Source organism: Montipora capricornis, chromosome 10 (assembly GCF_036669925.1).
Source record: "Montipora capricornis isolate CH-2021 chromosome 10, ASM3666992v2, whole genome shotgun sequence".
In the NCBI taxonomy this organism is placed as follows: Eukaryota; Metazoa; Cnidaria; class Anthozoa; order Scleractinia; family Acroporidae; genus Montipora; species Montipora capricornis.
In genome coordinates this window covers 27,119,976-27,135,505 of record NC_090892.1, presented here as the reverse complement: position 1 = coordinate 27,135,505, position 15,530 = coordinate 27,119,976, and the positions used below count along the sequence as shown (strand labels likewise).

The window sequence follows — 15,530 nt, the reverse complement described above, 5'->3', positions numbered from 1 at the left end:
AATTTTATTCGCTTACAAGAAGAACAAGTCTTCTTTATATAAACAATAGCCCTTTTCACGGTTAGTTTCTCTCATCTGCATTACAATATAATCTAGCATGTATGTGAGGCAATTTCGGGCTACTTTGAAGTTTTAACCCGAAATTGCCTCGCATCCACGTTAAATTACATTGTAATACAAATGAGAAAAACTAACCATGAAAAGGGCCATTCTAATAAGGAGTGTTTTATCGGGTTTAAAGCTCATGCACGTGACATTTTATCGATGTTTTGATAGGCTGTTAGGCTCATGAATTATCACATTTTTCAAAAGCGCCGTCCCCAAGTTGGCTACGAGATATTCTGGAAATCTGATCGTCCGGTGTAAGAGATATGACAAGGGGAACAATTCATATTTAATCACAAACATAAAACAAACAGCGGCTACAAACGTGAAGATAAAGCGCATTTTACTTTTGACTTGACGTTTCGTATGCTACAACAGAAAGTGACCGTTGAACAAATTCAGATATGATATATATAAAATTAAGAAGACTGGTAATAATAGTAAGATAAATAGATAGCAGTGAAAACTGTCCGTTTAATAAAGCTAGAGTTTTTCACTGCCAACGTTTTCGTTTAACGTTTGTGTAAGGTCGCTTATTAATAAAGTTTCCTTTATTTTACAGTGCTTTTAAACGCTGCTCGTTTTATGTTTTTGATAGCCAAAGAGTAAGAATATTTATGAATTCTTATTTAATACAATTAATTGGTGTTTTGTTTTACCTAAAATTAACCATTAACTTGTCTTTGAATTTTAAACTAGGGTAGCCATGTTTTTATCACTTCAGTATAAATATTTTGTTTATTCAAACAATGCTCGAAAAAGGGAAAGGGCTTTATGCGGGGAAATACCTCAGAAGCTGTTTATATTGTGATCGCTCTAATAAAAAATAAAGTCGAAGCCCGAAAGGTTTTTATATTTCCGCGTTTTCAAGTAAAAGTGAAAAAAAATCTCAAATAGAGAGGGGCTGAACATAAATAATAAAATCGGCTCTTAGAGACACGAAGAAGCCAAGAAAGGAAAACTGCATTTATTTTTTTTCTCAGTACGTGAGAGGGCGGAGTTCAAGAAATCCTGCAATCTGATTGGTTTCGGGAGCGAGTGGAAATTTTTCATCTGGCTCGCTCACGGGGTGTGGAATCCTAGCCTTAGTTGGGTGAGCTCTTGTGGTGACCTTAAGGTTACCGTATAGCTTCAGATCGGCAATTTTCTTCAAATTTGGATTTATCGAAATGGGATATCTAATGTAAAAAAGAAATTATTCAAAAAGATTAAATATTGGCGGAGAAATGACGGTCTTACGTTTTGGCCCGAAGTAAAAATTACCATCAATTTTTTCACTTGAAGCGGACACTTTATATAACAGCTAAAACTCGAAGGGAATTTGTCCAATTGCCCCCAAATTTTGATAGCGGCTAGATTAAGTATTTTTTATCCGAGGGCGATTTTTGTACGAACACTTCACATTTTTTTAAATACTATTTCGAAAACGTTCTATAATTTTTCACTGTTACTGAGTATGGCAAAACGCTGACATTTTTTAGCGCTTTGGGTCCGGAAACGGAGGAACAAAATGAAAAGCAAAATTTGCTTTGCTTTGCTCGCATTTGCAGGTCGTGAAAAATCCGACAATTCATTTAATTTCAAATTCTTGATATGGTTTGATAGCCAGCTCTATAAACTGTAATTTGATAAAGGAGTTTAGGTATCTACAGTTTAAACCGGACGCGCTACATCGCTCGTATATACAGAAGTCACTTTTTATTAGACAAGAGGGCTGGAAATAGAATTCAAATAAAAATATTTCTCTTTGAAACGTTCAGTTTGTAAGTCACTTTAATACTGCATTCGATATCAAGCGCGGTGCGAGTCAACAATATTAAAAAGTTATTTCAGAGAGGAAGGGAGAGAGAGGGAAAGAATAAATAAATTATTTACCAGCTAAGGGTCGGTCCGTATAGCGAAAAACCGTGACCTCGGTCACAGTTTTTCGCTACACGGACCTCCCAGCTGGCAAACAACATATATTTATCATATGGCCCGTACAGCCCCGCGCGCACTTTTGTTCCAAAGCTATTGGGAAAATGCCCGTATGAGGGCCGTACGCATTAGCGCGAGGAGGGCCGGAAAAAGCCGTACGGCCCTACAAGGAACACGTACTGCTCCTTGCCATGCAATTTTAGGGGATTTCGTTGCTTTTAAACATCCAGGTAATTTACAGACAGAAAAGCAAATGCAAACAAGATATTAGATAAATTTTCTGTGCATATTTTTGGTTTTTTATTTTGACCTAACTTCATCCTCTGAGTTCTCTTAAATAGTGTAAAGAGCCCATAAAACTGACCGTTTAATAAAGCCAGAGTTTTTCACTGCCAACGTTTAAAAGCACTGTAAAATAAAGGAAACTTTATTATACGCGACCTTAAACAAGCGTTAAACGAAAACGTTTTAACCTAACCCGGACAGGAAAATATTTGGCCCGAGGTCATGGCGTACAGACCGAGCACAACGTCCGGCCCTCCCACTCCGTCAATAAGTATATACAGGAGCCATAATCGGGGATGGAGACCGTAAGTATTGGGATCCGCGCGGAACCATGATATGGGACAATTTTTCTATTTTTAGAACAAATTGCGCCATCCTGACGTCATATATCTGCGCGGACTCACGCACAATTCGTGGGTTCTCGCGTGGATGTTGTCCTCTTGCGTAATCAAATGGCGTGATAATAAAATGGCGGGCGAAAGTTGCGATTTTGTACAGTGATGCCAGGGGATAACAGCTGTGAATAAATTGATATGGAAGTCGATAGCTCTGTTAAAAGAGCAAATGATTTAAATTTGGAAGAAGTCAGCTCAGCCACACAACAAAAGAGAGTGAAAACGGTGTTTAAGACACTCTGGGATGACACGAACAGTGAGAAACCCTTTCAGGTACGTGGTACGCAAGTCGATTAATTAAATTTGTTGCTTTTAGTTTAATTCACGGCATCGGTTTTCACGCTCTTTCCCGGGCTTTCTGGACTAAAATAAATTAATTAACACCCAATATACTTCAATTATGTGCAGGTTGGTAAGCTTAACCTTCGTGAACACATTCTTGCCAAGAGCAACGAATTAAGATCTCTTGAAGCCATCGCGTCAGATCTCCAGGATCCCAGAGTAGAGGCTCGTGTCGAGGTTGTGGAAAGAAGTGGAAAGCCATCCCTGGTTGTCGTCAAGAAACGGAAAGCCTCTCTCTCTGACGACGTGCCTTTTGACGACGTGAGACTCGTTGTTGATGCAAATGGTGAATATCGTTTGTTTGTGTACCACTTTGAGCTCGTAAGAAGGGGCACAATTAATATTAATCAGCCGGGACAACTGAGAAATGCAATAAACGAAGTCGTCGAGAATCGTCCTTGTCCTGGAGTGGACACTAGGATAACTGGCCAGCAGGATTATCTGTCCTCAGAAGTAGAAGAACAGACCCTTCCTTGGCACAGAGTTTTGTCAAGAAATTGCGCGCGATTGATAAAAAATGCCCAATGTGAGAGTGGAAGAAAGTGTCGATGTTGCTACAAAACAGAACAAAAACTGTCAGAACGCTTAAACCAAAAGAAGTCTCTGACTGAAGAAGACGTAAGGAGCAGACAATCTGTGTCATCCAAAGTTCGCTTCTCTTGCCTCAGTCCAAAGAGCCAAAGTAAGCGATTGAAAAATATGCGGCAATCAAGGAAAAACATGACAAAGCAGGTCAAACGGTACAGAAAGAAGTTCTCTGTTTTAATGTCTGATACACATAGCTCTGACTTGGACAAATTGATGGAGCGAGTTGAATCTACACCCATGGGAAGAAAGGAATTTGAAAAATGTGTGGCAGAAGCTGATAGTTTACGACCCGGTGCAGGGCAAGTCTTGCGTGAGATATGGGATTCGGACAAAGTGAATTTCCGAAAAGATCAGGCAAAAAACGGTAAGTTTTAGAAGGTGTGTAATTTGATCTACATGCTTCAGGATACTCCGAAATGCAAAATTGTAAATTGGTCAGAAGATGATAAGAAATTAAGTAAGAGGAATTATCAGTAATTTTGCGTGATAATCAGTAACCAAATAACTTAAGGGGCTGTGTGAAGGATACGGGAAGAGAAAAGTTCACACTTTGGCACAAATATATCTGATCATCCCTGGTGTGTTTTATAAACTTCACTGTTCCAGACCACCACCCTCGCCCCCCTCCTCTCTTCCCCTGCATAGGGCTTTGTATTTCTCACTTAGGGTGTTCGGGCGAATGTCAGAGGAAAAGAGGAGAAAATATAAATAATTTCTGTACTTTTTAAATGTGTTGTATCTTTCAAGAGGGTTAAATAGCTTGGGCCAGGCCACTGGTCCCCTTCAAGGGTTTAGTCACAATTTCTTACATACTTCCCTCTCCGTTTTATATGGAAGTCCTCTCAGGTGTTCAAGAACACTAATAATTTTATCAATAAGAAATGCTTTTAGTTACTCTACAGACATGTATGTACAATGCTTTTTCTTCTAGGCCCAATCCATCTCATGATCACAAGGGATTCTGTTACAAACTATTCTTGCATTAAATTTTGAAATCCTGTATTACCCAGATATTTAGATGTGTTGATTTAGTAATCAGGCAATTGCTTTGGTTTTGGTTATACCACAATTTGAGGTTAGCTGAGAAGTCTAATTGGTAAGTAAACTGGTTTGATTTTGGTTTTACGACACTCAGCTTAAAACTGTTCTATACACGTTCTATTAAAGGATATGGACATCGATCTAATCGTTGGACTCAGGCGACTTGGCGAGTGGCTCTTGCTATTTATGCACGCTGCCCGGTCCTGTTTGATGACCTCAAGAAGCTGGACATTCTCCAGCTTCCATGCAGGAGATCCTTGGAGAGGGTAATGGCAAAGAGAACAGTAGAGGAAGGTATCCATGAAGAAAGAATCATCGAGCAACTCACTTTGTTTAATCAATTTAAAACCACTGCAGTCCTTAGTGGAAGACCAGAGCCACTGGGAGTTGGAGAACTCTTGTTTGATGAGACAAAGGTGAATAGAGGGTATTCCCTTTGCTTATCATAACAGCCATATTGGTGTATCTGTATTTAAGTTTTACTATATCTTCCTTAATGTTTGGTACATCTACATGCATATACATGGCAATCATCAATGATGTTATTTGAATCATTATAGGGCTCATTGCAGATCATGAAGTAATATAACCTATTTAAATTTTAAGCGTTTTTTTGCTGTATTGTTGAAACATGGAGTATGAACTGAGTTAAATTTGACAAAGTTAAAAAACCTAGCTCAATATGCAGTTTCGTCTGACCCCTTTTGTTATTGCATATACAGTTTTATGTTGTTGTTAGTGTAAATTAAACTGTTACTTTCAGATCCATTCAGTAACTCAAAACTGTTATTGGATTGGTGAAGCCTTTAAAGTGCCCATGCAGTACAAAATAATTGCTGCTTATTTGAAATGATTTTCAAAGTAAAGAAGAATGGAATTTCCCTTATAATTTGGAATATCTTTTTTCATTTTAGAGATATTCATGTTTTTGTATTAATCATGCCAATGAGGAAAGTGATCATGTCATAAATAGCTCCACTTAAACAACAAAATACTGAATCAAGAATATCTCTAGAAATATTGGAGCAGTGATCTTCAAACTTATCAATAGAAATGCACATCACAAGCAAAACAGAATGACACCTGCTATGTTGTTGCCATGGCAGTGCTCTTGGATCCAGTCTCTGTCTGGGGAAAACAAATATCTCCATTTCCAACTTTTTAAACTGGGACAGAGGGTCTTTCTCAGAGATTCACACATGGTTTACATGCATTTTTTCTTACCTCTCCCCAGTAAGATTATTGGCAGTGAATTATCCTTCTTTAAGATGATCTGGAAATTTTAGTCTTAATTGAAACAGGAACAGCAGCATAACTGTTGTCATAGCAATGGCACAGTGGATTTTGTTTCTTTTGTGATTTACATTTTTTTTAATATTTATGGAGGTATTCTTGATTGAGTGTTGTACTATTTTAGTGAAACCACTGATGATGTCATCACTTTCCTCATTTGCATAATATAAAAAATATTTTAACTGGAATTTCTGACCATGAAATGCTTTTGAAATAATTGTAAGTTGTAATTAACAGGTGCAGAGTAAGATTCAGATCCGTTGCACAGATGGTGTTGCCATTGGCTATGCAATGAATGAAAATGACTGGTCATGTCTTCATGATGTTTATGAGTCCCTGTTCATCTCAGAAAATGGAGCTGGTCAAAGGGCAAGTTACGTTCTTCAGACCTACTGGCGGGATATGACATCTGGGTTTGAGTTTGCTGGGCCTTACTTTCTCCGTGAGGTACCCCTGGATGGAAAGTTTCTACATGACATCGTCTTCAAGGTGATCAGTACCCTTGAAAAGTACCGGTTCCATGTCATTCTATTGGTTGGTGATGGAGCTTCCTGTAACTTAGCCCTTTTTAAGAGGCTTTGTGGCTATGCAAATGAGCAGCTCCCAGTAGAAGACAGTGGTGCTGAACGATACCAGTTCAAGGCCAGTTTCATCAATCCATTCAGCACCAGATCAGACAAAACCTGCTTTGTCATGATATGCCCTGCTCACCAGGTAAGGTATTATAATAATTCAAGTATTTAATTATTCTCATGTGTACAATTTGTAACACCTGGGTGTTATTGTTTCTTATATTGTCCAGTTGAAGAACATCATTGCAGCTTTGTACAGTTCAAGGAACAAGGGGAAAAAAGCTTTCGAGAAGGGAGGCACTACTTTTGGCTGGCAGCCAATAATTGATCAATATTACAGGGATCAAGAGAGATCTGCAAAAGGTCTGGGTAGGCGTGTCCCTGGTCTGAGGTATAGCTATGTGCAACGTGACTGCTGGACAAGACTAAATGTTATGCCTGCAAAGATAATGCAGGTAAGAGAGGGAAAATTATGTTAAATTTATAGAACTTTATGGTTCTATTCCTTAGCTTGAAATTGACTAAAGAATGATAATTTATGTCATATATACAGATCCTGGCAATAATTAAGGTTCAAATATTTACAATTGAGATGAAGCTTCCATTTTTATGAATGGAACAGTGATAAGTGGTTTTGTCTACTTTTACATTCTACAGCAACGTTATATGATTGCAGCCTTGGAAGAATATGCAAATTTGAGTAGTGAAGGCCCAGAGAAAACTGATGTTGTGAAAGAAACAGCAAGGTACCTACAAGCATGCCACCACATTTTTGAAAAGGGAATCCTTAGCCATGTGTTTATAAGATCCAATGAGTCAGCTGTATTCAAAAACATACAACAGGGATGGAGATATTTCGAAGAATGGGCAGAGGAGCACAACAACACAGGTATGCTTACATCAAAAACTTTATTCAACAAACTGTATTAAGTCATTTGTCCATTAAAAAAGCAATCAAAAGATTAAAAGTCAAACAATGGGTCACTTCACCTGGCTGTCATTATGGTTGAAAATGAAAGCTAGTCTGTTTGATGAGGAAGTGATTCAAATGTTTAACATTCAACATTTTGGAATCAACTTCAATTACATTCACCTTTTTTCATTAGAGCTCCTTTTTTATTTGGCCACTTGAAAGTTACACTTTCATTGGATTACCAACAACTGTATGCTAGTTAACCAGTAAACCAGGCCATAATAAACACAACACCAAAATACAGTTGTAATTAAAATGATAGACATTCTTATAATTAACAATTATTCGCTGAAGTGGAGATAAATATCCACCACTTTCACTGACACTGAGGTGTATATACCACACAAGCTGAATAACTAGCAGCCCAAAGAGTAACTTTATTTGCGATAATTTACCAACAAAAGCCATTTTGTTTTTCTTCGGCTGCTCAGAGGTGAATAGTACTTGGTTAATCACCTCCAAGCTAGCCAATCAGCATGCTTGAAAAGTACTATTCACCTGTGTGGTATATAATAATTACTTTTACAGTGTATGTATATTTACAATAATTTTCCCCTTGATCTGATTCCTCACGCCTAACTTTTTGGGGTGACAAACTGGGTTACATCTAAGTTTTCCTTTTAATCTTTGCAGAGTATGTTGACAACTCCAAACGAGCACGTGCAGCAAAGTTTTTAGCATGGCAGGTATTGCTGAATAAAGATTAACTTGTTTATTAAAGTGCCTATAACCCCAAAATATTTTTTTCGCTTAAATAACTCTTTGCACCTGTTTGAAAAGCATTGCGCCTTTTTGCACCTTTTTAGCCCTAATCTTGACTTTTTACAGGCTGTAAAAGTTACGAAATCTGACCATCATCTGTAACACGACCGAGCAAGTAAGGGGTATGGGTCTATTCCTGGGTTGATGTCACAAACTTATTTGCATGCATGTTTACAAAGACTTACCAAGATGTAAATCAGTCTGTGAAGTCAACACAGGAATAGACCCATACCCCTTACTAGCTCGGTCATGAAACAGATGATGGCTAGATTTCGTAACTTTTACAGCCTATAAAAAAGTTAAAAGGTGCAGTTTGTTTCGAACAGGTGCAAAGGTTTATTTAAGCGAAAAAAAGATTTTGGGGTTATAGGCACTTTAACATTATCTTGTTTACTATTTTTTAAATGTGCATTTAAAAGATCAAACTACATCCCTCCTGGTCCTTGGAGGGAAGACAAGTGTTCCCTTTGATGGGGCAATAGTATATATAAACAGTAGCCTCCATTTGGGGCGAAAATATTCTAGGATATTTGTCCGCGGACATTATCTGCTCCGAGAAGCGAACAGCTTTCGGAGAGCACAGCTTGAGGAAAACTATGAGCTTCGAGGAACGGATAATGTCCAAGGACAAACACCCGAGAATATTTTCGCCCCAAATGGAGGCTTTCATGTTTATTATCCTTCAAATATTTTTCGCAACGCGAGTTGTTTTGACAATTGGGGGATATTCTCGGATATCCCCCAGTTTTAGCTGGGTGATATTCGGTCAAGTGACGTGTTTAAACCAATTGCGTGCGAGTGAAAAGATTTGATGAATTATTTAACAAATAAAGAAGCCTAAGCCGTGTATTACACTGTGATAAAACACGACAGGCATTTGAGAACACGAGGGAAATGTGGAAAGCACGAGCCGCAGGCGAGTGTTTTCTACATTTCTCGAGTGTTCTCAAATGACTGGAGTGTTTTATCACAGTGTAATACACGGCTTAGGCTTCTTCATTTGCTTTATGATATAGATTTTACGCGCGCAAAACGATAAAACACGCTTTTTCGATGTTTTATACTCTGATAAAACATAGGTTTTTGACCAATCAGAGAGCGCGCGCAGGGTCCTATCTATGTTATAAGTATAAATAAAAGTTATAGTACATTATCATTATTATTATTATTGAAATTCATATATTTGAATGTGAGTTAGGATTAGTTGTTTACTAAGCCCTTTAAGGGGCATTGTCACGCTACTTGGCAACTTTACAAAAAGCCAGGTGTCTTCGCATTGATTGAATTTCAAAACTAATGAATGATCTAGTTTTGTTATTAAAGGCTATTTGAATGTACTGAAACTGTTTCTTGTCGCCTGTCGCTATGGATGGCATGGATTGAAATAGATTGAAACTTGAAAAAAATTGCCAATTTTTTCAGGTTTTGATGCTGCATGTTCCAAAAATCCTCAAGAAATTTATTATGGTTAGCCCTCTCTGATAAAATTCCGTTGATGTATTCGTTGTAGCTTTACAGAAGCATTTTGTTTAATGATTAAAGACCCAAAGTAATGATTTTATAAGCACAGAATTGACCTAAAACAGCAAAATCCTTGTGACACTGCTCCTTTAAATAAATGGCATTTCTTATTTAGCTTGCCTTTTCTCTCCCTCTAGACATTTGACCTTCAAAGAGTCATGGTCTTTGGATTTAAACAGTTCTCGTCATACTTCTTTGATAATTTTCCTGGATACTCTTTGTCTCCATTGCGGCTCTCAATAAGTCGCCTTGAATCCCTGTTTGGCACACTCAAGTTCCATGCCCATGGTTCTCTAAGTGCAGGGAATTATGGGTCATCTCTTGGAAGGGTTCAGTTGAGACAGGAGCTGAAGGTCACTGCTAGAGCCACAAGTCATGATCAGAAGGGCTACAGGGACCAAGAGGTCCTTATATCTGGCCCTACAAATGTGTCCACATTGAACACTGTTTATCAACAGCCTTACATTGAAATCATGGCACATTTTGTTCCTTATGGTTATCAGGGTGTTAAAGAATTTATTTTTCCCTCCCAAATTTCTCAAAGCACTTTTCAGGGTAGGCAAGGTAGCTCTGCGTGCACCCTAATAGCCCTTGTAATGGGTTTTAAGTTCTCCTCTGGGTTGATTGGTGAACCAAAGAAAGTTCTTGAAGAGGGGTGGTTTGGTCATGTGGTTTCAAGTATTTCTGGGGGCAATAAAATCTTTGATGAATGCTTTTCTGCTGCAGGAGTTGGTGGGCTTGATGTAGAAGATGCATTCAGCTCTGTTGGAGATGATCTACACCTCCTTTCTTATGAGGATCCCAAAGATTTTTTTATTACTGGTAATAACTTCCAGGATGTCATTTCAAATGTCAGGGAACGGGCAAGCATGAAACAGAAATCAGTTGGCATCTTTGTGTCTGTTGGGAGGACAGTAGTAATTTTAGTTTGGGAAAATGGGGCATGTGCAATTTTTGATAGCCACAGGCATTTACAGTATGGGTGTATACTTTCCCATTCCCTACCATCCAAAGAAAACGAGTTAATATTGTGGCTAGCCAAGACATACCAGAAGTTTTACAGCACCTCGATACAGTATGCCCAAATCACTTGGGTGGAGTACAACAGATAATGTGCCTCTGTCATTTCAGAAAAAAAGTACATTCAGTACAGTTAAAAACTGTTGTGTGGCTGAAGTTGAAGTAAATTGATTTCTCCTCCAAGCATTTCATTTTGTTAGTAGATAACAATTCTTGTCATAAAATCTCATTTTAGCCTGGAATTTTAATTTTTTAATGAAATGCTGTGTCTTTTTTAAGCTGGCTGCACTTTGGCATTAGTCATTGGTCACCATTTACATAGGAACAAGAAAATGTGACACCAAAATATATTAATTGTTATAAATAGTCTTTTAAAGTCATTTGACTGCACATATTAAAAACTTTTCTTGATCCTTTATTTATTACATATTTAAAATGGTATGTACTGGTGTGCATGTAACTTACAAAACTTGAGCCATACCTGAGAACTATGGATATTAATTATGTCTTTGTGCTATAAAGACATGCAGTCCTTTGATGGGTCTTTCATTGAATTCATACAATATATTGAGTGCAAGTTTCAAGTTCAAAATAACATTATTCTATCACTCAGACACATTTTTTTGGTTAATTTTTCTGCAGCTCTAACAGTTACTGAGTTGGAGTACCAATGTACCTGATAAGCTGAGTACAGCTCTCAATAAAAAGATCAAAGACCATTTCAAGCTGTCACTTTGGTTATTCTTTTGTTATATTACTTACTATTGTTTTTCAGTAAAAACGAGACTTGTCATATTATATAAGGCAAGCTGACGTTGCCCTAAGTATAAACTATCACAAAGAGACCACTTGAACTGGTCTGCTGCCTAGAAGAAAGCGTAATTAAGTTTGTAAGATCATATTATTAAGCATCCTTAATTAATTAAGTACGCTTATCGACACTGTAAGTTTTCAGCTTGTCCCTCAAGCTTTGGTCGGCTGAAACGACTTTGCCCTCCTGAATCAGTTTTTTCTCTTCTTGAGCACTATAGAATTCCTTAAATCTGGTATTACATATTCTCTTTACTAGCTCTTGCCATATGGAGCAAGCCCTAATCTCTTCAAATGGTGCTGTGCATGCCCTTTTTGATGCTGCCAAAAATAACTCTTGTAGCTCCTCGTCTAAAGCAACCGATTGTTTTGTCAGCTTCATAAGGTTTTTTGGATATCTCTTCAGATTTTTTTCAGTCAACATTTCTCTTATTCTTTTATCTAACGTTAACAAAACAACAGTAAACTTACTATTGAAGAAAGTCAACTTTCCCTCGTCCAACCTTTTTAGACCCAATGGCAAAGATGTTTTCTCCTCTGCAGAACAGACCATTTCAGACATAATTTTAACTTCGGCTGCATAATTTTCCTTTGTCGCTTCTGAAACTCTCCTGGCTCCTTTCCGCCCATTAACAATCTTTTCTCTTCCTTTCCGTAGTTTGTGCAGCGCCGCCCCAGATACTCTAGCAACGTCCACAAAGTCGGAATCGACAACAGTGTCCGCACCTTCACTTGCATTTGTTTGGGTTTTCCGTTTGTCAGTGTCAATCTTAATTTGCATGACTGCGCTGTGAAAATTTTCGTAAAGTGCCCAGTAGATGGTGTTAAGAACAACGGCAGCATGAAAGTTGACTTCGTCTGTTTCGTTCTCCTGCAACTGAATGGTGGTGACAATTATCTTTTTCATGTTTCTCCAGACTTCTGATTCCTCCACCGTCAACAACAATTGGGAACAAATAACTGAAAACGAAGCCCTTTTGTCACTGTTTTTCACCTTAGCGCTGGATATTTCGGTGAAAGCTTTAATTATTTTGGAGTAAATATCCCGACAAAGCTTCACAAACATTACCCTGATCGTGTCGCTATTGAGTAGGGTGGACACCATTTGCTTGCGAACTGGAAATATTGACAATGATTTTTCATTTCTTAATTCATTTTCGCAATGTGTTTGTGCACTCAAAACGTAAGACTTAAGAGTCTCCTCCAGCCTTTTTACGTCGTCGTTAGAAAGGTATTTTCCAGAACTCTTTTTCCTTTTCTCTTTACTGGACTCATTCCCCTGTTTGTTTCTGGCTTTTGGTACCTTTTTCCGCCTTACATCTTTCTGTCCTCTGCTAGGCGATTCCTCCCCAGACATGTCCGACGAATCATTTCCACTCGATAGGTCGGAAAAGTCACTCCACTCGTCTTCTGAATCATCCTCACTTTCATGTTCACTGTCAAGGTCAAGGAAGTTGTCAAGGAGGGCTTGGCTTAAATTTGGAAGCGATACTGCTGAGAGAAATCCTATATCTGCCTCATTCACGAAGGTAATATCGCCCGCCATTTTCCCTGCGCGACATCCGCGAAAATCCTCGCAGCAATGTACGTGCGTGTAGCGCACGCGATGGCGCAATTTGTTCTAAAAATAGAATAATTGTCCCATATCATGGAGCCAACCCCAATACTAGAAATGGCGCGCGCTTACGGTCTCCATCCCCGATTATGGCTCCTGGTATATATTACTGTCAGATTAAGGATAATCGTTATTAGTATCACCCAACAAGTGGACTAATGCAAATCCTGCATTTTGATTGGCTACGCTACTAGAGGACTATAGTCCTCGAGTAGCGAAAAGCGTGACGCTTTCTTTCGTTTTATTCCCAAATAAATATTTCTTCAACTTGCATTTGCTACCTTTGTTATTTATTGCCTTTTCTGTCCGACTAGTTGGGTGATACTAAAACAATTAGACCCTTCGCTTTCAATTGCAAGGGCCACGGGCCAATAGCACATTCGGGCTTGCTTAGGACAAGACATGAAACATTTCCCGTTTTGGAACTATGACTCTTTTGCCTCTAGGTGGCCTTTCAATTCCTCTATTTCTCTATTGAAGTCCTATTTCATTTACGCAATTGCGTTGTCGTAACTCTGCCACATGTTGCTCTAGTGTTGTATTTCACATTTTCGAATATATCAAAGTTTGGATCGAGAGTGGCATAGTCATTTATAAATTATTCTGAAGAATTTGCATCAATGAATGAGTTGCCAGTAGTCGGATCCCTGTTTATACGTAAAGGGTTCTGGGATCGCCAGGGGGCAAACATTGCAAGTCGCTGTAAGAAAATGTATGGCGGAAACTTATTCCGACGTCGAAGAAACGATTTTGGATAGAGATCTACGCTCTTTTCGACACAGATTTATCAGAAATCAATTTGGGCAATGTTGATACGAGGCAAGTGTAAGTTTTTGTTTGAATAACCGTTAAATATGACATAAAATCTTGCTCGCGTGAGGATCCTTAATGTTTATTGTGAAATTGACATTTCGTTATGGTCTCGAAATATTACAAAATTAGGTACAAATCTGGAGGAAATAACCCAATGAAGCCTTTTTAGTTGTATTTACGTATGTCTAGGCTGTTTTCTTATTAGTTACGTCTTGCGTAAACGAATTATGGCTTCTGGAAATATACCTCCTCAAAGGAGAGAAGTCGTTGTCACAGGTGATGGAAATTGTTTTTGGTTTCACTTTTCCTGGTAGTTTCCAAGCAACATTGGTAAATCGACTCTTCTGAGAAATTAGCTCCTAAGGCGGTCTTTAGTATAGTTGCGATCAGAGTGTGGCTTCTCCTAAGGTCATGAATTTGGTTTGGAACAGGTGTCGAGAAAGGTGTTTGGTGCGCTAGGCCAACTAAGTTCTTCATTAGGAATGTTTTAATTGGTTTTTGGTATCACCATGGTTACTTGTGTTTCACTCAGTGGTGTTTTTACCTAAGCGAACTCTTTTGCTGTATTTTTGGACGCGATTTATTTTCAGTTCACCTCTGGCCTTTTTGATTTGTTCTCGCGGTTCCAGATCGCATTCGTGACAACAGCGGTCTATTTTGGGTTTTCAATAAGTGTTTTTAATCTGTATTCTAATATTTCTAAGTAATTAAAAATAACACCTGTAATTGTAGTATTGTCCTGTTCTGCCTGGAACACGTATGCCAGATAAATTTATGGAAAAGGCGGCGCTTACGCTTGTCCTTTCCTTTTTTTTTGTTTTTGTCTATTGTTTAACTCAGTTATGTAATAATAATAAATCGTCATTTTCTCTGTAAATTTGCTGTGTAACTTGATTCTAGATATTGTAATTCGTTTCTTGTAATTTTCGTGACTTGTCATACTCCGTTCGTGCTAATCTGATGTTGACAAACCTGTAAGATCTCGTCGAGACAAACGACTTTCTTAGTTGTGGAAAAAATATGTTAAAGTGCTGACGCGCAGGCGCGTAGTGCGTCTTGTAGGCGTCATTTTGACGTGTGATTGGCACTTGATTGTTCAGTCAGATTAAGAACGTATAAAAGAGCTGTATTCCTAACAAATAGGGAGTTAAGCAGGATTAGTTGAGCGAGAGCTGTAAGATCGACTCGAGAGCACCAAATAAAGAAGTGAAACAGTAGGAGTGTTGAGGAGTCTTTCTTTCCCCAAAGATTTCCTTCAACACTTTGGAGGAATGAGATGAGCGATGAGAAACATGAGGAAATCCATAGGTTACGTTCTTGTTTAAATGAGAAAAATCCAACGGTTTTCGAGCCGCTACTATTTTCTAAAAACTCTGAGAGTCCAATCACTTTAATGTATAGTCATTACCAGAAATCGGCGACATTTTGTGCCCGCGAAGTATTTGGCACGCGGTTTCAAATTATCAAGATGGCGGCAT

The 15,530-nt window shown here is 38.4% G+C and overlaps 1 protein-coding gene across 4 annotated transcripts; it reads left to right on the top strand.

Moving 5' to 3' along the window:
• Positions 1 to 2,603: 2,603 nt before the first annotated feature.
• Positions 2,604 to 11,529, top strand: LOC138021552 (uncharacterized). 4 transcript variants are annotated; one of them, XM_068868453.1, is made up of 9 exons: positions 2,604 to 2,975; positions 3,111 to 3,996; positions 4,800 to 5,089; positions 6,204 to 6,680; positions 6,769 to 6,993; positions 7,196 to 7,427; positions 8,145 to 8,197; positions 9,932 to 10,616; positions 11,457 to 11,529. In XM_068868453.1, the coding sequence occupies exons 1-9, from the start codon at positions 2,841 to 2,843 to the stop codon at positions 11,492 to 11,494; spliced, it is 3,021 nt and encodes a 1,006-aa protein (XP_068724554.1). In that variant the 5' UTR covers positions 2,604 to 2,840; the 3' UTR covers positions 11,495 to 11,529. The 4 variants fall into 4 exon arrangements, 3 of the variants coding, with proteins under 3 accessions (XP_068724554.1, XP_068724553.1, XP_068724555.1); XR_011126388.1 differs by having other exon boundaries at positions 2,610 to 2,975; positions 10,521 to 10,616; XM_068868452.1 differs by lacking the exon at positions 11,457 to 11,529 and having other exon boundaries at positions 2,606 to 2,975; positions 9,932 to 11,444.
• The last annotated feature ends 4,001 nt before the right edge of the window (positions 11,530 to 15,530 follow it).

Excerpts from the sequence above, each read along its gene's own strand:
- LOC138021552 (XM_068868452.1), top strand. The coding sequence starts at position 2,841 with ATGGAAGTCGATAGCTCTGTTAAAAGAGCAAATGATTTAAATTTGGAA. Across the intron at positions 2,976-3,110 it reads ACAGTGAGAAACCCTTTCAG|GTTGGTAAGCTTAACCTTCG; the intron begins GTACGTGGTACG and ends AATTATGTGCAG. Across the intron at positions 6,994-7,195 it reads TGCCTGCAAAGATAATGCAG|CAACGTTATATGATTGCAGC; the intron begins GTAAGAGAGGGA and ends TACATTCTACAG.